Consider the following 25,104-nt stretch of genomic DNA (forward strand, 5'->3'; position numbering starts at 1 on the left):
AGTGCATGGTGCTTGGCAAGGAGGTTTAGAAATGTCATCAGGACAGGTGAGGCCAGACAAACATCAACTGAGTAACTCCAGCTGAAGTGGCTGGAGGGGTCTGCAGGTGGTGCTTCTGTGGGCACAGAGACAGGGCGCCTGCGGACCCCCAGCTCCAGCTGATGGCATGTCCAGGGAGCCATGTGCGGCTCACCTCCCGCCCTGCTTCCTTAGCCGGGCCTTTCCAGTGCTGTGCACCACCCTTTGCCAAATGAGCGCAGGAGACAGCGTTCCCTCTCCCCCACCTCATCAATCTCTTAGGGCAGTCTGGTGGTTAGGCGTTGCCTCACGAGCCCTCACTAGGCGTACCCATCCTGCTGAGCTTGCCCCTCTCTTTTTGTCACTGCTGCTTCTTTGTCAGAAACAGAGGGCTGGACAGTGGGAATAATTGGTTGTTATATAGCAGAAAACCAGGAACCTTCACACACTGCTGGAAACATTTGTCAGGGCCTTGAGGGTACCAAGTCCGTAATGGCCATGCCCAGCCCCTCAGGTGTCCCCTATGGCCCAGGACCCCATTTCTGCTCCCCTGGGGCCACTGGTCCCTGTCCCAGCAATGCCGTGGGATGCCGCTCTCCCCTGCCTGGCCATGAGCCCCACACTCTCCATGTGGAAGAGCTGGAAGCAATGAGCTGTGCTGTGAGTGACCATGAAGGTGTTACAGAAAAAATCAGGCTCCTGCTGTGCCGCAGAGCTCAGTTCCTTGGATGGTCGCTGGGTAGCAGCACAAAGAAGTGAATCTCAGCCTTACCACCCTTGTTCAGGCAATAGATGTGACCAAGAGCAGGGCAGAGCGCCAAGCAAATAACACAGCTTTGGTACCAGGTGAAATCCAACCTGTCTGCCTCTGATTGCGGAAGCCCTGCTGAGATAAGTGCCTCAGCCCGCCTCTTCTCCAAAACAGGAGCTGAAAAGTGGGTTAGATCCTGCTGCTGGAAGCGCTGCATTTGGAGAGGTCTCTGCTAGGAGCTGACAAATGGCTAGAGTGATCAGAAAAAAATAATTTTGTTTCTTACAACAGAGTTCACTGAAATCACTGTCTCTCTGCACAGAGGCAAGTGGGGACAGCCAGGAGGGGTGGGAGGCAGCGGGAGTCGGTACATGCAGAACCTCACGGCCAGCCCTGATCTTGCAGAACTCAGCTCCAAAGTCGCCCTTGCTCGCATTTGTGTCCTTGCGTCACCTTTTCCTCGGGTGCACTGCTGGTGTCTTTTTCCCCGAGATGGTGAATTTTTTTCCTCTTCCATCCTTAACAACCAATACAATGTACAGAAGGAAAGGTGAATAAAGTTAAGTTCAAATGCCAAATGCCAAAAGCTTAGAGGTTTTAAAAAACTGTTTGTTTTATGTAAGTACTTGTTGGAAACTGGCACAAACAAGTCACTATCTGCTCTGAGATACCAGAGCAGATGTGACAGAGTGGAAAAGCCTCTTCCCTGCCAAAGTATTTGCTGGAGATTTGATAACAAGGTGCCATTGTACAAGAGCGGGTAAAGGTTCAGAGCAGAAAGGGGAAACAGAGAAGGCATCCCGGCGCTGCAGAGCTCTGCCTTTGCGGGCTGCAGCTCCTCCACTGAAACTCATGCTGGGTTAGATTCAGCGGGAAGGCAGCTAGCTCTTCTGTGCTGTTTTCCTTATCTGCAAACAGCGACAGCCTGTCTTGTCCCTCCATTTCTGTTTGAGGGCTGTAAGCTCCTTCTAGCATTTCTATCTACTTCTGGGGAAGAGCATTAAATTCAGCACTCCAAACACACCTTTATAATCTGAACCAACATGTGAAATTTAAGTACAAGAGATCCAATTTCAAACATTTGTACTGACAAAATTTCAGGAATTCCTGCGAATTTCATTCATCCCTGTCATATTTCCTGACAGATACTGTGTGTTTTACAAACACTAGCACTGAATTGGAATGGCAGATATCAAATACAATTTTAAATTGCATCATTTCACTATAAATCCTAAAGACATAAAGCAGCCTGTGCCCCACTCTTGAAAGACGCTCTTATTTGTTTTGATTCTGAAGCGAAAAGCAGCTGGTTTTCTATAGCTAAAGGAGGATGGGGAAGTTTGGGCTGCATTCTCTTTTTCTCAAAACTCACCTGCTTTTGTCCCCTACCAAAGAAAACTCACCAAAAATTATTCAATAGACACAGAAGACACATCAAGGCAACAACTGCCATCTTTAGCCTGACATGGTAACAAGTCTCCCACATAATCCCCCTAAGTAGTCTTCAAATTCAAAACAGAGTTTCAGTAAAAATCAGCCCCAAATTGCTTGAGGATATATCAGAAGTCACATTATCTTAAAAAACAAACTTAAACGGCAGTTCATCCTAACAGGCTTTGCTAACCACATGAGTAGACAGGTTTGATCAGATAGGAGAAATACTTTAACCATCCCAATGACATCTCAGTTCCTTTCTCCATTCCAAGTTACTATCAATCGTTACTCCACATCAACGTTTAAAAGGATACCCAGCCCCTTGAAGCTCCCTTTAATTGTCCATATGGTTTTATTTTGCAGTGTCTTCGGCCTGGCCTTCCCAGGATCCTGCTCAGTGGCCAGCACGAGCCATGGGTGCACATAGCTGCTTTCATTTATCGCAGCCAGCCTGTAACCCACTGCCTGAGTCAGCACAGCGAGTGAGCAGCTTTCCTCCTCTCCCCTTTCCCCTCCCTCTACCCTTTCCAAACAGAGTTGCTTTTAGCTCATTTATCTGCCTATTGGGGCGATATGTAATCAGAGCAGGAGTCCTGATGGGAAATACAAAGTGATTCTTTAGAGTGGTTGGCTTTGAAAACCGTTCTGGGCACTGATCAAGTGAGTGTTACAGCCGCCCCTTTCGTTTGCTTTGCTTTCTGCACCAGACAAACTGGAAGAGCCTCCGGGATGTTCACAGGCCCATCTTGCTTTACTAAAATCTGATATTATTTATGTCAGCACATGACACTCATTTGATGTGAAGGTAAGGACACAGGCTGACTCATCCACCCCACTGTCCAGGGGACTCTGGTCCAGCCTGTCTATGGGGCAACACAGACCAAAAATCCCCATCTACTGACTTTGACAAAGCGGTACCTTCACTGTAGAGCCACCACTCCAAACCAAAATAATGCTTTCACTCATGTATCTGTAGTGCCAATACTGCCAGAAGACTGAAAAAAACATGCTCTCCTTCATTAAGGAAAGTGGAACCACACCCTAAGTCCTAACTAATTACACCAGTGCAATAATGCTGAAAGCAGGTCTGTGCTCCAAACAGACTTAGCCTGCTGTGATCAGAGAGCTGTCCCTTGGAACAACCTAGGCGAGGGAAGAGAAAAAGTCCTCCCACAAAAATCTTGTTTCATTAAATGCTTTTCCATATCTAGTTATAAGTCCTCCCAGGTAATCTAAGCAATCTAGTCCTATTATTAATCTTCTTTCTTTACAAGAAGGAGAACAAAAATAATAATTTCTTCCTGAATTTGGATTCTGAAGATACTTTTTTTCCACATGAAGGAGGACAAGTGACTGGCTAACATGGAGATCCCTAACATGAAAGTGGATGAAATGCTCCAGAATTCAAGTCTACCCACAAAAAACTGCTGGTAGAAGTGTAAATACAAACCATAAAGCAGGAGGAATGAAAGCAGCCAGAGAGCTGACACAGGACTACCTAGAGCAGAGCAGGCAACTGGGAACAGACCCCAGCACACAGAGACAAAAAAGGAATCCAGCAAAAAAGGAATTCTGCTTTGTTGACTGAAGCGAGCCTATCGGCATCTGTTCCAAATCAGGACAGCATTAACTGGGTCAGTCCAGCAGATGCTAATATCAGTGTCTTCCAAGATACATCACTTTTGTGGTTAGTTTCAGAAATAGGTTTGCTTTTAAGAATAAAAAAAGCCCAACCCTTCGTTCTGGGTAACAGAGTAGAAACTGATGGCACGAAGTAAAGAGCCACGGAGAGGGAACAGGTGTTTCACACCTATCCGCTGCGGCGTAACAGCATCAGCACATCGAGGGCCTACACACATTCATTCGCAGTAGGAATATTCATTCAAAATACAGCCATGGAAGCAAGAGGATGTCAGAATTGTGATTCAGATTTTTGACCTTGGTGTGCTTACTCCAGCCCCTCATACCGGGGGCAAAATTAGTCAGGAAAAAGACTTGGAAGGCCAAAAAGCCATGCATAATTCCTTAATGATCCAACTGCTAGAAATATTTGCCTGCCAAACACAATCCTCAAATTTGCTCCGACTTGACTTATACAAAGCATTAATTCATGTTTGGTATCTGCAAGGGCTGTAAAAGATACTTTTTCACGCATGTATTGCAAAAAGGAGCAGAATCTTGGGAATGAGCACGCCAGCCCAAGACAGTTGGCAGTTCTTGCGCTAACGAGAGCTATCACAATGCGTTATGTAAGACAGAAACAATGCCGTATTTCAGTGAATGTACCGAAAGAATTGTGAATCAGTACAGGAACTTTTTTTCCATTGGAGTTTGACAGAGTTATTTCTCGCCGAAGACAGAAATAAAATCAAGTGACTTCACATTACAGAGGTCGTCACAAGGACCTGTTTATACTTACACTGATAATTAAAGAAATGTTTTCCTGACAAAAAAATGGCATTGAAGTTTTCAGATGAGCTATTCTGGGAGGTTGGAGGATGATTCTTTACGCATGATGCAACCTTCCTAAGCCCTAGAAGTTTGGAACGGTTTCTATTTTGGTGCTTGTAATTATACTAGCCTGCCTGCATGCAATCACATACTTCAGTATCATAAATACCAAGCAGACACAGAAAAAGCACCACGGTAATCTGGTAGGATTCAGGGGAAAAAATGCAAAATGAAACTTACCTTTCTGCTCCCAGTACTAATATGTGCCCCTGTTGTTTATCCAGAATTCAGGTAACAAACCTGTACACACAACCCTGCAAACCCAAAGGCATTGTAAGAGACTATGTGGAAAGAAACCACTTCTGTGCTTTGACCACGTGCTGAGAAGTTGCACTTCCAGGATACAAGAGCAATTTTATACAAACAACACACACAGAACGTTCCCCAAAGTTTACAGACAGGTTTCTCAGATTAGTAACTATGGCACTGAAAAGAAATGTATTGTGCTCAGAAAGAACACACAGGCATCGTGTGGGTTATTTAACAAAAAGAAAATAAACCAGAAAATCGTGAGCAGAATGTAGGTAGCAATGTCCTTTATAAAAATCATTTCCAAGCACGTACACTGCAAAAACCCAAGCCAATCCTCTCTCACAAGGTAAAATTTGTTTACAAGATTTAAATCACAATAGCCCGTTCTGCATCACAAAACGAGCTTCTCTGAAGCTTGAGTTAGGCAAGCTAAGGAAGTGTGTGTTGGATGAGAGGACAGTGAGGTGGAATGAGAACTGGCTCAACAACAGAGCTCAGAGGGTCGTGATCAATGGGGCAGAGTCTGGATGGAGGCCTGTCACTAGTGGTGTTCCCCAGGGGTCTGTGCTGGGTCCAGTCCTGTTCAACATAGTCATCAATGACCTGGACAAAGGGACAGAGCGTCCCCTCAGCAAGTTTGTCCTGAGCCAGACTGTGCCCTTGTGGCCAAGAAGGCCAACGGTGTCCTGGGGTGCATTAAAAGGAGTGTGGCCAGCAGGTTGAGAGAGGTTATCCTCCCCCTCTGCTCTGCCCTAGTGAGGCCACATTTGGAGTGCTGTCTCCAGTTCTGGGTCCCCTGGTTTAAGAAGGATGTGGAACTGCCTGAGCAAGTCCAGCAGAGAGCTACCAAGATGATCAGGGGGCTGGAGCATCTCCCTTGAGGAAAGGCTGAGAGACCTGGGTTTGTTCAGCCTGGAGAAGAGAAGACTGAGGGGGGATCTCATCAATACTCATAAATATCAATGGGGTGGAAGTCAGGAGGATGGGACTGGACTCTTTTCAGTGGTGCCCAACGACAGGCCAAGGGGCAATGGGCACAAGCTGGAACACAGGAAGTTCCACCTCAATATGAGAAAAAAACCCCTTCCCTGTGCAGGTGCCAGAGCAGGGGCACAGGCTGCCCAGAGAGGCTGTGGGGTCCCTTCCCTGGAGACATTCACACCCCACTTGGTCATGTTCCTGTGCCCCCTACTCTGGGTGTGCCTGGTCAGGCAGGGGGGTTGGACAAGATTATCATCAGAGGTCCATTCCAGCCCCTGCCATTCTGTGATTCTGTGAATTGACAGCACATGAAATAAACTTAGTTATCATCTCATTTATTACAACAACTTATTTTCAGAAATAAGTATCCTGGAGGCAGTTTCTTCCTCAGCATTATACATCTGGGCATCTCCATAGTCTGAGGAAAATTAAGAACGGGGAGAAAGGAGTAAGATAAAAATAACCTGAAATATATATTTGCAAAAAAGTTATTAAGCTATGGGAAAAATAAGTAGTAGGTACATGAGGAAGCAAGGGGCCTTTTTTTTTTTTTTTTTTTTAAATTCACCTTTCTCAGGAGAATGGCAGCTTAGTCCTCCCTGAAGAAAGCTCCATGGAAAAAGGAGTTAAATAAAACTCACAGGAACTCACAATTCCCACCACAGCCTACCTCCTTTGAAATATACATTCTTCCTTATATTTATTTATGCCTACTCCCCTCAACCATCCAGTCTCTAAAATGCTTCTCCATCAAGCTTCTGGCTCTCCAGTCACCCACATTTACAGTGGGGATGATTTTCTGTGGCTTCACCCATTGAACAAAACGCTTCATTTCCAGGTAACTGCTGTGTTCACTGTAAGGAATCCCTGAAATGAAACAAATCAGTGATCTGTCAGACTGCTTAGCTTCTTGCCAAAATACTTTTGCAAGTCTTCCAGCTAAGATTTAGATAATATTTTTTTAAACTCATATTGGAGATCTAAAGTTTATAGCCAAGGTAAAATGAAAAACCAGATTTTCCTTCTGGAAAAATTACCTTGCATTAAGCTTAAGTCATTCATCAGTGCAAACCAAGTGACACAAGCATTTGGTTAAATGAATGTTAAAATTTTAAGAGATTAAGCTCCACCCACCAATAAAAACTGAGAGGAAAAGGAACACCCACAGTCTCTCAAATGAGTGAAGTATGGAATGAAATCTTGGCTCTGGAACTGCACTGCCACCAGCATCAGTCAGGCCAAGATTTCACCCCTGAAGTCTCTACATATATCAGATAAAAGCCTTTATTTGCAAGAGGAGGACAGGAGCAAAATGTATGTAAAAATCTGCATTTACTGTGTTCTCGATTCCTCAGTTCACAGATCTCTCCTGGAGAGATCCACCTGTTCACTTTCTCAACAAGTTATCAGTAAAAGCATTGGTTACATTGAACAGTAGGAGTTTCCAGAATAAAAATATGAATACCAACCACACAAAACTAAATGCACTGAATCTTTACCACTCTTATACCATATATGGTGATCTTTCCTCTTGTCTGAGGTTTGATATCCATCAGAGAAAGGCATGAATCAGAGTAGGTCCACCCAGTAGGTCTGAAAGCCAAAACTTGATCAAAATGCTCAGAAAACTTATCCAAGTGATCTTGCAAGCCCTGTGAAAAGAATATAGCATATACTGAATCCTGGTAAATAGCTCTTTAGTCTAAAGGTGGGAGATTTCATAATGGAGAACCTTCAAACTAAATTTTATTTTCATGTTTTGATCTGAACTTTTTTATTTTAAATATCATCAGCCTTGATATTATTAATGATAAATATTTACATTTGCAGAGCACCTTCTACCCTAGGATCTCAATTGCTTCATCTGAAAAAGCACATATTAAACAGCTACACATTTCAGAACAAAACACATAAGGCATAGTCACATCTTATAGATGTTGCCCCCTAAGTGATTCATTTCCTCCTCTCGGCCAGAGGTCAACACTCTTGCAGCTGAGTGGTGACAAAAGATGGTGAAAACCCACTTCAGTGCAAAACCATCTGGTTAATTTGAAGTGCCACTGACGTCCTGACACCTTCTTATGCCCAAAAGCACAGAGATGAAGTGAACTACCAAAAAAATTGTAGTGCATGCGTATTGCTCTGAGCACTAAACCATGTTTTACCACATCTCCATTCACGATAGGAAGGAAACCACATCTCATCTCTTCACTCTAAAAAAAAAAATTAACTTGAAAAAGTTTCCAAGTTGGCTAAGTTAGCCTTTGAGGTTGTTTAAACTAGGACTGGGAAAAGAATGAGAGGGAAGTATAAGGAACGTATAATCTTATTCCTGGATAAAGTAAAGTCAGTATTATTCCAAACCAAAACCAGAAAATCAATTTTATGGGTCCTATATAAAATCTTAAAGGCACATTCTCCATTTGAAAGCCCTACAAGATTATAGAACTCAAAATCATAAGCTTTATTTTGTATTTCTCTTCCTGCTGCTGATATAGACTGATTAAAAAAAAACACTGGGGAGAGAGGGATAGATAGGCTGTGATAGAACACTGATCTGTCAGATACTTAAAAATTACTAAGCAGGGAAGCAGAAAGGTGCCTGTGAGACTGTCACATTTAATAGCACCTTCAGTACAATGTCCAGTAGCAACATACTGAATCCATCAAACAGGGCACATGAAAGAACATCAAAAAACCTTACCAGGACACATGTTTCATTCAGCAACAGGAATTATGGCTAGTTGCCAGGACTTAATACACTGCAAATATTCAGTCTTCACTAGATTAAAGATACAACTACAGCAGTCTAATTCTCCTTCACACTTCATTTTAGGAAGATTACCATAGCTTACCATAGCTTAAGGTAATAAATCACATATTTGCTCCTTTTGCTCTAATGAAATCTAAATGACTATGATATTAACCAATGCTAACCCGCTTTCACATTTTGTTATAAATCAAGTGTGCAACATTCACAATAAGGATGCAATTTCAATCTTGTAAAAAAATTATTTGTGCATTTGAATCACAGGCGCTTCTGAAAATCTCACCTCAATGCTAGTACAAGACGTTACTGAGCTAAGCAACATAGAAGTGCACAGGCCTGAAGACCCCACTTCTCTGGAAATCTTCCACTGCATATTCAAGTGGCAGAAGCCTCAATTTTTTACTGTTACAAAAAAATGTTTGTTGCAAAAGAACCATGCATGCATTTTAGAAAAGATGGCCTCTTTCCACATAACAAATTACTACAGTGTTTGTTTATAACAAATCCACTTTAAATACACATTCCGCTTTCTTCTTTTATTTCTTTAGCCAACACTGTTCTAAACCTTCATCCTTTTAAGATGGAAAATATATTTCCTTGCTAAATCACCGTGACAGCCTGCTATCTACAGTGTCACTAAAGTCAGCAGAGTACATGCAGAAGGATTCCATAAGGTTCGAGAAGACTCAAACATGATTAAATTGTTAATTTACAATCAGCCCTAACACCACTTAAACTCATTTGGCTTATTCAAGAACAGCTATTCATCGGTACACACAGCAATCCCTGTAAAATCAAGTATCGCAGTGAAGTACCACATCTGAGTTTTTTATTTTTTAATTAAATCTTATCTTTTCATGCATCAAGTCCACTTGCAACGCTGTGACAATGTTTTACTTCTAAACATATTTTAATTTTAAAAATAACACACAAAAATATATTTTTTAATTTTTAAAATTAATGTAAATGTTATTCATTAAGAATCTCCAGAGCATGAATCTACAGCACGTCATCTCACTTTTATCCCAGGCAGTACCTGAACAAAGTCTCATACCAACTCCTAATAAACAAACTCCCCAAGAAAGCTAGAGATATACATAGGAAAAAACCAAACAAACAAAAAGAACCCCATCGAATCCAACACAAATAGGACAACTATGATCCGCTATGGCTTGCTCTTTCTAGTTTTACCCTTCAGACTTCACACATCTTAGCCAAACTCTCATTTCAAGTACTGGTTCTTTTCAAGCGGGCAGTCATAAGGCCTAGATAAAATACATCAAGTCTGGTGGTACCTGGCCAGGTATTCAATATTATGAATGGGACCGCTTTCATCCTAACTGCAAATCAAGACTATCTATATGAATTTATAAAGCAGAAAAGACATGGTTTCTTCTCAAATTTGAACTTGTTTCTTCAACAGATTTTTTGGGACAACAACTGATGCAGTGATAGAAAACTGTCCAGTACTCAATATTCAAACAAATGTTTGAAGATAAAAAGTGATGGAAACCTTCAAGCCAGGTACCAGATTTCCCTCACTGTGGCTGCTTTTGTAGAGAAACATGTACACTTTCACACAGACAACTCAAGCAGAAAAGAGAAACATGCCAGATGTTATTGTCACCAAGTCTTTGGCCAAGTGAAAATCTACGGTATAGCACATTTTCTGAGGATGCTGTGGGGTTACAAAAATCATCTTTCAGCCTATCAAAAAACCCATTTACTGATCCACCTATTTTTCATAGTGGATTTAACACAATTAAGGTCATATTCATTTTTGTCTGCTTCATTTCTAGGCAGAGGGTACCAACATTAGTCTTTAAACTCTGTAACTAGGGGAATGACAGAGAGAGGTTTTTGTACTTTTCTAAGCACCTGTGGCTTTTAGGTGAACAACACTCTCTGCTGAATCAATACAGTGTTTATAAATCATAGAATCATTAGGGTTGGAAAAGACCTCTAGGATCATCAAGTCCAACCACCACCATGTCTCCTAAACCATGCCCTGAGGTGGGCATGGTTCATCAACGGCTAAGCTTGATGTTCACAGATAATAAAACAGCCGACTCCAAAATGAAAAAACATGATTGATATTTCTTCTGAAAATCAACATAGAGAAAAGCAGATTTCAGACAGCCCCAAAACTGGAATGACTCAGGTGGACAATGCCACCAAAAGGAAAAAAATATATTCACAACATTGAGACCGCAAACATACTTCTAAAATTCCTGAATATGCATGCAAAATATCATTTATAAAAAAATATTCGTAACATTTTCCAGAAATCTGGAGATTCAATGATCAGGAAGAAAAAAGAAGCCCCTGATCACAGCAGAAAGCTTGTGAACAAGGAAGCATATGCAGGAGCATCTCAAAACGATGAGCCCATTTCCTTTCTACTCGGAGTATCTAGCTTCAGTCTTGGGAATGGTCAGCTACGGAAACATGGAAGCTTTCCCTGGGCAAGTATATTTTTATCAACAATTACTGCAAACTAGGCTTCAGTTGTAGTAAGCACATTTGGCTTATGCAGCTTTTTTTAATTCTTTACCTAGAAACAGACCAGAGAAGTTTTTCAATAATAAAAGGCAGAAGAATCATGCCACAGTTCTTAAAACTACCAAGCCTGGAGCACAAACCAGTTTGTTTTTTTTCTATTAGTAAAGAGAATAACAGGGGGAAAAAAAGGCTATAAAACTGGGGCTGCTAGGAGACACTATCAGGGTTTGGCTATTTGCGTTCTACTAAAAAGGCAAAAGGACAATATCACAGTTGTACTCAATTTACTAAATAATGACTGAATCTGAGATTTTGACTGAGAACGCTCCCATAAGGACTTCATGGATTTGTAGGTTCACAGCTGAAGCCACACAAGCAGGAAATTAGCCCAAATTAAGAAGTAGGATTGTGTTTTTGAGTAGGGCTAGGGATCAAATAAACCAAAGTAAGAGAGACCCAGAAGATAACGAGAGGATTGGCATTTAGTGATGAGGATCACTAAAAAATTCTGGCTTTTCCAGTAATGAGCCAGTAACTGAGGACAAAACCTGTTTAATCCAGCAGAAGACAAAAACATGCAACTGGAGATGACAACACCAACATTTACACGGTCTGTAAAAACAGGATGATGTCATTCATCATTCTTTAACTAGAACAAGATTGCAAGTGATAGGATGATTTATTCTCAAAAATATTGTCTTTTCTGAGGTCATGTTTTCTGATTCTGCTGGAGCAGAAATAACATAAATGGTCATAATAACGCAACATTCTCCACATTATACCAATACTACATTCCACCTGGGCATTCATTTAGCAACTAGCCTCATCGGATGTTTAGCACTCTAAGTCTACCTGGCATGCCTAACTTACTGCCTAACTAACTTACACAACAAAATTACTAATGATAGCATGAGACCACATTCCAACAACTTTACACCTGAAGTAAAAGCCCCAGTACAGAGGGCCATGGCTGTAAGACCAGGACTTGTCAACTAGATCATTGTGCCTTTAATCTTTCCTCGCTCTTTCCAGGGTCCAGGCACCATTTCTGCCACGTTCTAGATTTGTCAAGAGACTCCTATTCTCAGAGGTGAGACCCTGCACATGATACAACTGTTTTCCTTCAAGAAGTAAGGCTGCCTAGACACCCTTGTGGTTTAATCACAACCTCTGCCTGAAAGTCTAGCCACGTGAGTACACTATACATGCTGGGACACACAACATCAGAATCACATAACAACCCAAAAATCTGCAGAAGAAATTAAAACGTAATACTGTTTAAAGCAACACAACACATAAAAAAAGAAATCCATACACATTTCCATTAGTCATTTTCTGCCCCACTGTGGAAAAGATTATAGAACAACATTAAAACATTAAGATATTAAGTTCTATCTCCTGCAGCTCCCATCAAATTGTGTAGCCTGTTTTTCTCCTTTTTAGGTCAACTCCGACCTTGACTGGTCCTGCAGCTAAATACCATCTTGCTCTGAAGGATTTGCTTGAGATGGCACAGCAGGCCTGAAGCAAAGCACGAAAATGAATCCAAGTCCGTAAGGCGTAGGCGACCACTGTTTTTCTTCCAGGGTACCTCTAATCTAGAGCCTGCCGCTTTGCCTTAATGCCATTCTGTATTTTGTAGTGTATTTAGAAAAATCTTATTTCCCCCAGGAATTAGTCACCTTTCCCAACTAAGAAATTCCCACAAAAACTCTAAACAACAGAAACACACTGTCTCAAATCCTGACTGCAATGTGCATTTAAAGTAAACTTAAATGAAACAGTGTCTTAAAATAAACCATTTTACTTGCTTTTGCTAGAAATGTTAAAGATTGTGTGGAAAAACTAATGCATGCATATACATGAGGTGTCCTTCAATTCACTCAGTGTATTTGTTTATGTGTGAGTTTTCACTGATTTTCAAGTAACCTTATCTCCATGTAAATCTTTAGCACAGAAGGAAAGAGAATATTTTTTTGAAAGATGAAAATATTATAAATACATGGAAATTGAACTGAGAGGAATGTGGAGAACACTATTCCTTTTTTATCAAACACCAGACTGGCCATGTTCACAGGCTGCCTCAAAACAGAGACATGCACAGGCAGAAAGTCCTTTGTCTTTTCCTACATCATACCAGGTAAAAGACAGGCTGAAAACAGGGACTCCATGTCACAATATATTAATTGCTAATAGGACAGATCCTGCATTCATTACATAAATCTACTTCAAAAAGACCCACAAAGAGCAAGCCTTTGAACAAACCTCATCTTATCTTGTACAAGCACCACATTGAAGTGAAATTACACTTTCTGTGCATCATGTTTGGAGACAGACATTAATGTTTAATTGCATTTCATTTTCAAGGTATTGCTACATGTCAAAACTTTACTAAACAAATATGATGTGACAAGAGGTTAAAAAGCACCAAACACAGCACTGGTTGGGAGGAGGCAACAGTATGATTAGCCAGCAGGTTGATCAACAGAATATACTGGCTGAACTCACCTTAAAATTAATTTGCATCATGGGAAGAACGTGAAGCAAAGTACCATCCCAGTCCACACTGATGAGAGAATTAACAACTGCTGACTCCAAGCACTGCAGCATTTTGTACTTATCACGGGACATACTTGCTTTTGAGCCCAGAACTTCAGCAATTGCTTTAGGATTAATTTGGAAAAAAAAAAATCAGATAAAGAAATTATAAGAGTTCATTTTTGCCTGTTTTGGAGATATTCCTAATTATTGCACTGGATCATTTTCACTACTGAAAAAAACCCCCATATTCAACAGGATAGTGTTTCATATTCTAAAATTAAGAAGAGAAACCTGTAACGGCTGTTAAAAAGATCTGGCTCCTACATTTTAGCACCAGAATCGTGTATGACAATTGGAAATAGAGGAGAGTAGAAGTACACTGATAAGTCATTTTTCTTTAGTAGAACATTACTGAGGTGAACTGGTATTTATTTCAAAGAAGGCAGAAACACACGCAGTTTTTGGAATATGCAACAAACAGCCCATGTTAAAGACAGACTAAATTTCAGTGAAAGCAAATCTTGTACTGATGATTTTAAATATACTCAGAAGCACAAATAGTACACAGCTGCCTGCCCTAGAGTATGCAGTTGAGCTACCATGTTGGTTCCTAATTCTGTAACCGAGCAGAGCATAACACACAAGATTTTCATTAAGTCAGAAAAGATGTGTTTTAGTTTGGGGCATGCTTTGTTAAAATCGATTTCATTAATACTGATTACTCTAAATATTTAAGAAAATACATAATATCAACCTGGAAGGAAAAACTGTTAGCAAAATATAAGTTTAAGAACAATTGTATCCTTTTGCTGTTTCTTGACAACATGAGAATATTAACATCAAAAAATGTCCTAAAGACCTAATTTATATTTCTGTAGTTGCCATTAACATTTTTCTCACCACAATCAATTAAATAGGTTCATTCATTTAGTATCCAAACTGGCCTTCTCTATATTCAGGGGGTTTGTAAACATGGCAGAAAAATATTTCTTTCAGAAAGTTAAAACTTATTGATTAGAAAACTAAAAAACTAGCAGTAAGATTATTAAATATATTTAATTTCTTTACACAACATCTGACCATCAAGACTAAGTGACCCTTTACATCTTCAAGAAAAAGGTCTTTTAACATTATTTAGATATGTATTTAGTTACTTGATCCAGTACACGTCTTTTACATACCTAAAAAAACTTTTTCTTTTCCAATGGAATAGGTGCCACAGACAACTAGAGTACGTGGATTTAAAGTCACTGTCTCAAAGGCAGTATTGACAGCAAACTGGATAACCTCTTGTTGCGAAGGAAAAGTGTATTCAGGACTACAGTATCTGGGGCATGGAAATAAGATATACCACTATGTTACACAAGATAAAAGACATCTGAATTTACCAAGAAGGCCCTCAAAACTGCATGTATACAATAACAAAGTAATGAAAAAGATCTTACCCTTTGATATAATTCCAGTGTATTAGGAACCACTGAGGTGCCCAGATGAAATTGTCTTCCCTTCACTTGTCTGACACTGACACTCAATTCTGCATTTTTTTCCTCTATAAATACAAGCACTCTTTCAAGCTAGATATTTGTATCATGTACTAATTATATCCTTGTTTATTTTTTGTCATGCACGCAAACCATAACATAAGGCATTATTTATTCACAGAAACATATGGAACAGAAATAACAAAAAAAAAAAAAAAAAAAAAAAGACTGCAGCTGGGCATTAGTCATCATACGCAGGAAAACAATTTTATGCACACAAGTCAGAGAAAGGTCTAATGAAAAGCCGGACAACTCATTTGACCATTTGGCATTCTTTCACTCTTTGAATTCCCCCACACCCCTTTACATCACAGAGTTGAATCCAATGTTCCATGAACCCCATGTTTTAGAGCTGAACACTCAATGCATGATTTTTGGCACCCAGAATTTAATAACACTTATAAATAATAAGGCCATCTCAGCAAATACTTCAGCATCTTGTCCACTACCCACTTTTATTCTCTCATACAACAGCATAACAGATGAACAAGCTAGACTTAGATGGACTTCCAATAAGTATCTGATTTTATTCAACACTAAATAGAGCTAACAAATGTTAAAACAGTAATGTCATTTATACTTACATTTATTTGGTTCACAGAAAGTTTTACTAAACTGAAAAGACAGCTACATTGGAAAAAATTAAACACAACTTACGTGGTATCAAGGTAAAGGGTGTGGACTTTTTGACCAACCAAAGCAGGGTAGCGCTCCATAGAAGGATCGGCTCTGAAGTCTCCTGTGTGCAGAATAACAGTTCCACTGGGAAGACAGAAGAGGATCATTGTTGCACCTGGACAACTGAAACAAAGAAAGGAAAAACCCAATGCAAATTACATTAGTCCTCAATACTGATACACTGCCTTAAGAGGCAGACCACCCTTCAGTAGCAGGAAGGTGTGCAGAACAGCATTTAAAATCACAGCTACTACACAGCCCAATTTATCTAGATTCCTGATTTCTAAAAAGAACTCTGAAGCTGACCTTATGGCCATCGACAAGCCAGACTTGAGTTCTCAGCTGAGACAGAGGGAAACAAAAAACACACCAACAGTAAAGTAATCAACCATTAACTGCCTTTTTGGGATGCTCTGTCTTCTTCTGGGTATGACAAAGATGCTGCCTCAGTTGCAGCCTCTGAGGCTTTATTGCTGATTTAAAGGGGAAACAGCACACCAAAGAGAAGCAGCATGCTTATTCAGGAGCAACAGATTGTATTATTGCAGACACATCTTCATTCCTGCAGGACTTACTGAAGCATTTCCTTTTAAATTCTATTTGAAAATTTTAAACATTATCTACCATCCAGAATTGCCTGGTTATAAATACAGTTATCACATTGGCCACAGTAAACCCACTGCATCTTCTGCAGTTCCTCGGCAAAGCTGTCTGAAGGGTAAGTGCTCAGACTAGAAAACCAGAGTGGGACTATTTCAGACATGAATAGTAAAGGGTAAATGAAATCTCAGAAAAGGAAACTGGCATGAATCAGAGCTAAAATGACAGAATTGGAGAGCTCTCCAAAAAGCTGAACTTTATACCTAAGGTTTATATGCCTTTTAAATTGAAGGAGGGGATCAGGGAGACAAACAGGAAAAATGAGAAGTGTCCAAATTACATAAGTGACAAGGCTTCCTTCATTCCCAGAAAGCGTTCTCAAAGGACTTCACAGAATCTTATCTCTCCAACTATAAACAAATCCTAAGATGAGTAATATCCAAACCAGCTGTGACAGAGTGCTGCATTTCAATATATACTTCAGGGAAATGACTTTTCCTCTAGCCCATAGCCAAATAAGGTACCAAGAGGCAGAACAGAAAGAGCACAGGGCTGGAAGTCAGGTGCTACTAAACTTTAAATCCAGCATTACCACCCAGTGCCACTGTGACGTTTTACAAAAATATCACCCTTTATCACCAAATCCAGTAGAAGTCTTGCTGCACATTTCAAGAGGCTTTTCTTTAAAGTTCAATTTTCAAAACGTTGGATAGGTTTTGTCTCTCCCAGGATCCGAAGTACTACGTTTTTCTCTAGCTGAAGGTTTCACTATCTGCAGTTGAAGCTACTGAAACCTAACATGTCTGATAATCAAATCTAAGGTGTTCCCAACTAGACACCAAAAACAAAGGTGTCCAGACCACTAGAACAATCATTCCACCTCTCAACAAGCTTCAAAATTATGGAGCTATGTGTGGTTAACACTATGTACTCATTACAACTGAAAAAAAATGAAGTTAAGCTAAAATTATCACAAAAGCCCAAGTTTCATTTTCAAAAATAATTCACCTATTTCAAATACTAACTACTTGCAAGAAATTTAGACTCTTACATGCCTAACGCACTTCTGAAGTGAAAATGCATGTTACTAAGCCAGCTCAGGAACGAGAAGTATTTTCACCCTGATTTTTTCAGATCCACTGAAAACTAAAAATCACAAAAACATAAACTGTATCTGTACAGCTATTTATCCTTAATAGTCTATACATACAAATATTCCACAACAAATGCTATGATACGTACTGATTGGCATCGAGCAACACCACTTTGATCCCATTCACTACACATTCTGTGTCCATCGGCAGCACATGGATGTACTGCTCTTTGACTCGAAGTTTGCTCTTCACCAGGTTGCCAGTTATCTGTAATAAGGAAAGGATTTAATATAGAATAGGAACAAAATCTAAAAATATCCTTGGTTTATTTCAGAAACAAAGGCTTTCAAAGCCAGACTATCTGGCTTAGAGAGAAAATACAAGAAACTATGAGATCCTGGGTATAATCAGGCCTTTCAGTAGCATTTCACCTCTCAAAAAGCACACTGAAAAAGCAGCGGTCTTAAAAAAGCAAACTTTTAAAAGCCTGTCAACAAGTTATGGATTGGAATCAGAGAGGAAGCAAACAAAGGGGGAAAACATCTGTTACAGATTGCCAAGACAAGAAGAGAAGGTGGGCAAAGCCTTCTTTAAACAACTGAAGAAACTTCGAGGTCACCAGCCCTGGATCTTACCCTGGGGGACTGCAGTCCTGCCAACACTTACTGGAAGGGCAATGGGGACAGAAGCATTCCAGGAGACTTCCAGAGTAAATCAGAAATAGATTTTTGATGCAGGTTCTGGATGGGTTGCCTAGGCAACATGCCCTACCATGCTGAGTAAAGAGTTGGTTGGACATATGATAGCTAATGGCAGTCTTGGCCATTCAGCAGCCTGAAGCACAGGACACCCAGGACCAGGCTAAAACAACTCCATTTACTGAATGTGGAGAAGAGGTGGCTTAAGGGGAACCTAACTTCAGACTTCCATCACTTGGATAGAATTACAGAGAAGATGGAGCCACATTCTTCTCCATGATGCACACAAAAAGAACAAGCTACAGTCTCAAGCTGCAAAAAGGGACATTTCAATTGCAAATTAAGAAAAAAATTCAGAGTGGTTGCAAGGAAGACATAGTGGAATCTGTCCTATTTTCAAAATTTGACCAACAAAGGCTCTCTGCAGTCTGATCTAACTTTGAAGTTAGACCCGCACTGTGGAGGAGATCAGACTATGAGACCTCTAGAGGTCCTCTTAAATCTGAATTTTTTCATGCTAACTAGACAGTGAAGTTTCACTAATCTCCTTCATCAGCAAAATCAGGGTAAGAATTTCTTACAAGGGAAACCCAGACTTTCCTATACATATCCGCTGTGACCCAGCAACAGGACCTCTGATCTTCTATTGACTTTCATCAGTATAAAAGTGATTATACTTGCATATGGATTTGGTAATACCTAGTAATCTTGGAAAATGTTACCTTATTACAGTAGATTGGAAACATGAAGTTTTTTGTTAGCCCACAATAGTGATCAGAGTGAAAATGAGTAAGGAAATAAGCTGTGCAGCCTTCAATTTCTCCATACTGGAAAGCATCAACTGTAAAACCAGTTCCTACAGCAAAAAGGGAAGAGAAGCCAGTCAGTAAACATGCTTAGTTCAGAACCATTTTTTTATTAGATGTTCCTTTTGTTCTTTTTTTTTCTTCCAAATTAAAAGGTATGACAGTTAGATACATACAGTTGAAGGAGCCATTTAAAGATAAGTATGGTTTGCGTTTGAGTCAGTCACAAAGATGATTTTCACTTATTAAAATAAAAATTTAACAAAGTGTCCACACATAAATATTTTCACAGGCCTCCCAAATATCTGTTGCTTAGCTGCCATCCTGTACAGAAGGAAACCGGTTAAGCTAATAGAACACATTTATCTGCATTCAGCTGGTATTTTTGAAAGTTCACATAGATTAAAATCTAATACCAACGTCCTAATGCAAAATAACACAAATAACTACAGCTTAACAAAATGTATTTTGCAATCAAACTGCAATTTTTCAATTATTCTACATTTAAGATTTCTCTTAAAACATGCTACTACACAATTGCCAAGCAAGCAATCTGGGGTCTTTGAATATATCTGCTGAGATAAAATAGGACTGATTTGTCATTGTATGCTTTCAGTGAGGTGCTGTATAGAAGATAGTCTTTTTCTCTGCAAATGTAGTTTTTTAAAAATGCTAACATACTGACAAATGGTCCTTTTACATTGGGTTATACTTTCCTAAAAACACCAAATAGCGCATAGAACTAATACATCTGGTGGCACTCAAATATTTTTGTTTTATGTTATGCAAACTAGAAATAATTCTACTTACTTGAGGCTAGAACTTCAGGTACTTGCAACTCAGAAAAAAACCCCACAGCAGTCTGCTAATTAAAAATCACAAAACAAAAAATTCCCAAGTTTTGAGAGGTACCAGATTCAAAACTTCAGGGAGGCTGAATTACACTAGGCAATGGGAATAAATACAGTCAAATATACTTCAAATGTAGTAAAAAAATTCAGAACAAAGGTAACAGAGATAATAACAAAGGAACTTTAAAATTCCATTGTAGGCATAGGAGTCTGCTCTTCAAATTTATTATCTATGGAAAATTCTCTAAGCCCATAGAACCCATGATACCAGTATAACCCCACAAAGACCAGACCCACAAAGACCCCACAAAGGTCAGTCCTCAAGCAGGAGCTCGGCACCTAAGATCACTAATATATTTCTATTTGGCTTCCTCAAATATCTACCTAAGACTAAGAGAGTTCTTTAGCAGTAAATAAAAACTGTGAGGATTTGAAGCTTTTTAAGCCACTGATTCATCATCCTGTATTTTATGTAATTGCTTGAGGAGATTCTGAGAAATTCTTGTCTGTTTCCTAAGCTAAATTCTTCTGCTTGGTTTTAATTTGTTTGTTTTCACAGTTGTAGTACTCCATATTTCTAATACTCATTAAATTCAAATACAAAATTAAACTCAATTTTTTTAACTTAGTGTAAGGAAAAAACTGGTATTGACAGACCTATTTTCAGGCAAAACTGAAACAATGTGAAACATTAAACTCAGGAATTAGGAGTGAATATTAACAAGGGATATATTAAAAAATAATTTAAGAAAACAGATCCATCTTTCAATACTGCTTATGTATCTTACACAAGATTTTATGAACTTAGATGGAAGAAAGAAAATTCATTTTGAGCTGCAGCCTAAATGGTTATGAAGAGTGAAGAACAGTGAAGCATAAAACTAGGAAGAATATGTAACTCAAGCCAAAATTAGTTAACCTCTGCAAAAAGCAAAAGTTATCTCTCACCTGCTATTTTCTTGTAGAAAGGGCAGTGTTTTTTTCTTGTTCCTTCACCTGTAGTAGGTAATTCTTTAATTTTTTTTCTCCACTTTCGTTGGCCACCAGAACTTATACCTGCAAAGGCTCCATTTTTACTCGAACTTTCTATAATTGCTTCTACATCTTCCACAGACCTTTCAGCTTTCCTTTTTTGCTGTCTGGGCCTCTTTCCATTGGGAGTTACTGAACTTGGTATCTGCTTTTCCTCATTTGAGCGAGTCTCTCCTTTGTTTTCTTCCTTTACTTTGGGTTTTAACCCAAAGAAAACACCAATGTCCATTTGTTTGAGTTCTTTGGCAGAACTGGATTTGGCATTCACACTTGCTAAAGAAAGAGATGACACTGTTTTAGAGATGGGGCTTGGAAAGCACACAGGAGCTCTATTGAGATTTCCTTCTTTCTCCAGTACTGACTGCAAACTCTCCTGACAAGCTGTTTTTCCAATTGCATTGGCAGTCATTTTATCTGTATTAGTCAAAGTGTTACTTGGGTCCCTCAAAACATTACTTTTCTGTGTCAGAAGAGAGCCAGCACCTTCTCTGACTCGCAGTGACGATGTCTCAGTAAAGCTCTTGTATACAGAATCCAAAGCACAAGCACCAGTATCTTCTGACTCTGTGTTACCTGTTTTAGCAGCAGAGGAAATCAATTCTGGCTGTTCAACCTCCTCGCAATTAAAAGGAGAAGAGGATTCACTGGCTAGCACCTCATGCTGATGCTGATTATCTACACATGCTGAATTACAGAACTTGCTGGTCCTGTGATGCTGAGGAACAGTTTTTAAACTATGATCTAGCTGGTTCAATGTATTTACTTCCTCAGAGTGGTTTTTTTTAATTATGAAATTTCCCATTTTGGTAGACTCATACTGAGGCTTCTGCTGTAAGTAAAGCCCATCAACTGTTTTAAACACCACAGAATTAGATTCTTCATCTCCAAGCTTCTGGACTTTTAATAATTTATTTTGTGATATTGTTACTTTCTTCTCCTCTTCCTCAGTTTCCTCTTCACTTCCCTCAAAAGAACTCAGTGGAGAAAATGAAATCTCACAGTCACTGAAGTCAGCTTTTGACTGTAGTAGACTTGGCTGACTTGTATCTTTCTGACTACACGGGTCTTCTCCTGTTTCACTTTCTTGAGAGGATGCAAAGTCATAAAATTCAAATTTACAACTATTATCTGTGGTCTGTGTAAGCTGACATGTCTGTTGAAGCTTTTGAATATCTGCAAAAGAGGAAGTACTTTGATTGACTATGTTTAGAGACTTCATTTGCAGTGAACTCTGTACCATCAATGTACAGTCATCATTTGGGGCATTTTTTATATTATTAGATGGTTTCTCATTCTGTGAAATTTCCTCTACATGACCTGGGGAACAGCTGGGTTCTGCAGCAGTAGAATATGTCACCTTCCTCTCCACAGTGTTTGTTGAAGAGTTTACAAGATAATCTCCTGCCCTGCTTGCTGCAAGTAGAAAATGGCTATAGCGCTTGTAGTGGGATGGAATGGTGGAAGTGCACAGTAAACCATCAGGACACTCTATGAAAACAGTTAAACAGAGAAGCAGTATTAATATATTTGCAAATATAGTTAGTATAATTATTAAAATAAAAATCACACATGACACAATTTAAAAGGCTTTTTCTTATAAATGCAGCTATTGGAGGACAGAAGGCACAAGTAAAAAGTAATTTTCAAGCTGTCAAGACCTCCTGTCGCGAGCTGGCTAGAAATGAGAATGCTTCCAACCTAAAACCAAACAGCTGCTGCTAGTACAGGGCTATGTCTGAATTAATACAGCCCTCTAACAACAAGGGTACTTAATCCTGTTTCAATACTGTGCTAATGTAATCGTATGGCTTCTAGTTTAGAGTTGTCTCGCATGCAAGCAATGAGCTCAGACCAGTAACACCAGAAAAGGCCAGTAGATATGTTTCAAAACAACCCAAATCTTGGTTCAGTATCAACCTGAAATTCCATTTCAAATTGTCTGCTGGGTTACACATTACAAAAATAAAAGTCATGTATTGACTTATGTGAAAAAAGTATTCAGGATTCAGATACCAGCAAAAAGACTGTGGCTGTTCCCTAAACCTTTTCTGTTGAGAGTTTGCTGGCCTAAGTTTTGAGGATCTTAAGGTGAATGCATAAATCAATCAGAAAGATTTTTCATCTGTTAATTATGGGAGTAAGAGATGGAAATGACGTGTTAACACATCTGCCTTAAGTTAAAACCACTGCCAAAATCTGGATTAAAGGGCTCACATTTCATTATTCTGAAGAAGAAACTTTCCTTGAAAGTTACAAACATACAAAAAGAAAAGTGACTGTATTACCTAAAGAGCCTTTACTCAGGTTTCCTGACTGTATCCTTTCTGTTTTTCAAAAGTTAGGAGGTGTATTAAGAACATAGGTTGGATACCTGGATCTGTTGGATACCTGGATGGCATTTCCCCACATTAAACTAGCAATTGGAATGAGTCAGTTTTATTCCTCTCATACAGAACTCAAAACAAAACTGTTGTCTCATGATACAGGAATGCTTATGTGTAATTCTGTATAAAATTTCTAAAGCATACTGGAACAGGGGCTAATATTTCAAGTGAATTAGCCTAACAGACTGATTTCAGCTTCCAACTGTCCATAGACAAATGGACAAGTGACACAGCAAGATGGATACAGGATAATAGAATTTATACCCAAGAAGATAGAAATTTTCTGTCAAAAGTAGCAGCCTCTTAAGTGAAAGAGGTTTTTGTACTGACACCAACTTAGTATTTGAAACAGGTTCCATTATTTTGAAATGGTACATATGCACCTTCAATTTCTTCAGTAAACTTCTAAAACTGGAGCTTGATAAACAACCGTTAATCTTTCTACAAAGTGTTGTGATTAGATTCCAATACAAGATTTTCATGTCAGATCTTCATGTTCTTCACAAAGCACCAAAAATCTCATACGAAAATAATACTGATAAATTATCAGTAATAGCATTCCAAAGAGCATACCAACCACCATGTCAGATTTTGAACCGACTATGAAAACCAAGGTTTGCAGGAATATTATGTGAGGAGCCTTTAACTTTTCTCTGAAGGCTTTTTTCTTACTCTATTCATACCTTTTTCAATGGATCCTGGAGTATCCAAACATTCAGCAACATGCCATCGAGGTGTCTGGACCAATAGCAAGGAGAAAGGCATCTGGCAGCTCGGACAGTATCCATCATGAACGGGCTTTGCGTTTTGAGAGCTCTGTCCCGTCAGGCTACTCACGCTTTCCTGGGAATGCACACTGCTGTCATCTTTACATTGATCTACATCATGATTCGGCCTTGATCGCTGCTCGGTTTTCTGAAGCGTATCAGTTTTTTCTTCAGATTTTTTTTTATTTCGATTTCTCTTTCTCTTTGGCCTGCACTTGCCATCCCTTAGCTGCTGCACGGGCATGGAGATGCTCTCTGACTTACTCTGACGCCTTTGCTTCCTAATGGATTTGTACTCCCAAATGTCCTCTTCCAATAAAGTATCTTCAGACATGGCAACACATGAAATATCCTCCTTGCTTTTAAGCAACAGTTCACAAATATATCTTTCTTTCCGCTAATAAGTTCTGTCTCTCCTCCCCCCTTCGCCATCTGAAAAAAAGCGCCTGAACTCCATTTTAAAAAAGCAACACTGGGCCACAAACCAAACTGCAGTCCGTGATGGGACAGAAGCATGGTGGATCCTACCCTAAAAATAATTTAATGAGCATCGCTTTGAATATTTGTAATTAGTCCTGTTAAACAAAACCCGAGTCTGCAAGGTGCAGAAAGACTTGCAGAGTGAGCCATTTCCTTCAGACAGCCCTCTCGTCAGCACCTAGCCCGGCTTCGGAGGGTGAAGCCCACTCCCCTGGCTGCCACCTGGCTGCCCCGAGTAGGAAGATTTTAAAAGAAAACGAGGAAGGAACGCCGGGGCCCCGCCGCGGGCCCCCACAGCGGCCGTGCCCCCTCAGCCTCCCGCCGCCAGCAGGTCGCAGCCTCCCGCCTCCTCGCAGCGTCCCGCCACCGCCGCAACCCATTCGCTTCTGCAGGTTCGTCACCGCGGCCGTCGC

At 39.8% G+C, this 25,104-nt stretch overlaps 1 protein-coding gene across 3 annotated transcripts; it reads right to left on the bottom strand.

The window, feature by feature from the left end:
* Positions 1-6,266: 6,266 nt before the first annotated feature.
* DCLRE1A (DNA cross-link repair 1A) lies at positions 6,267-25,079 on the bottom strand. Of its 3 annotated transcripts, XR_012662868.1 has the most exons (10): positions 24,128-25,079; positions 20,977-22,548; positions 19,094-19,227; positions 17,822-17,940; positions 15,959-16,102; positions 15,206-15,309; positions 14,942-15,087; positions 13,728-13,882; positions 7,458-7,599; positions 6,508-6,814 (listed from the first exon to the last, which is right to left on the bottom strand). XR_012662868.1 is itself a non-coding variant. In XM_075107923.1 (9 exons), exons 1-9 carry the CDS (start codon positions 24,543-24,545, stop codon positions 6,648-6,650), a joined length of 2,997 nt encoding a protein of 998 aa, XP_074964024.1. In that variant the 5' UTR covers positions 24,546-25,079; the 3' UTR covers positions 6,267-6,647. The 3 variants fall into 3 exon arrangements, 2 of the variants coding, with proteins under 2 accessions (XP_074964024.1, XP_074964025.1); XM_075107923.1 differs by lacking the exon at positions 15,206-15,309 and having other exon boundaries at positions 6,267-6,814; XM_075107924.1 differs by lacking the exon at positions 15,206-15,309 and having other exon boundaries at positions 6,267-6,814; positions 7,447-7,599.
* Positions 25,080-25,104: the final 25 nt, after the last annotated feature.

Source organism: Phalacrocorax aristotelis, chromosome 12, assembly GCF_949628215.1.
Source record: "Phalacrocorax aristotelis chromosome 12, bGulAri2.1, whole genome shotgun sequence".
Taxonomy (NCBI): Eukaryota; Metazoa; Chordata; class Aves; order Suliformes; family Phalacrocoracidae; genus Phalacrocorax; species Phalacrocorax aristotelis.

Coding starts and splice junctions, on each gene's coding strand:
- DCLRE1A (XM_075107923.1), bottom strand. CDS start 24,545: ATGTCTGAAGATACTTTATTGGAAGAGGACATTTGGGAGTACAAATCC. Junction 22,549..24,127: donor TCCAGGATCCATTGAAAAAG/GTATGAATAGAG, acceptor CTGTTTTCATAG/AGTGTCCTGATGGTTTACTG. Junction 17,941..19,093: donor TTCCAATCTACTGTAATAAG/GTAACATTTTCC, acceptor TCCTTATTACAG/ATAACTGGCAACCTGGTGAA.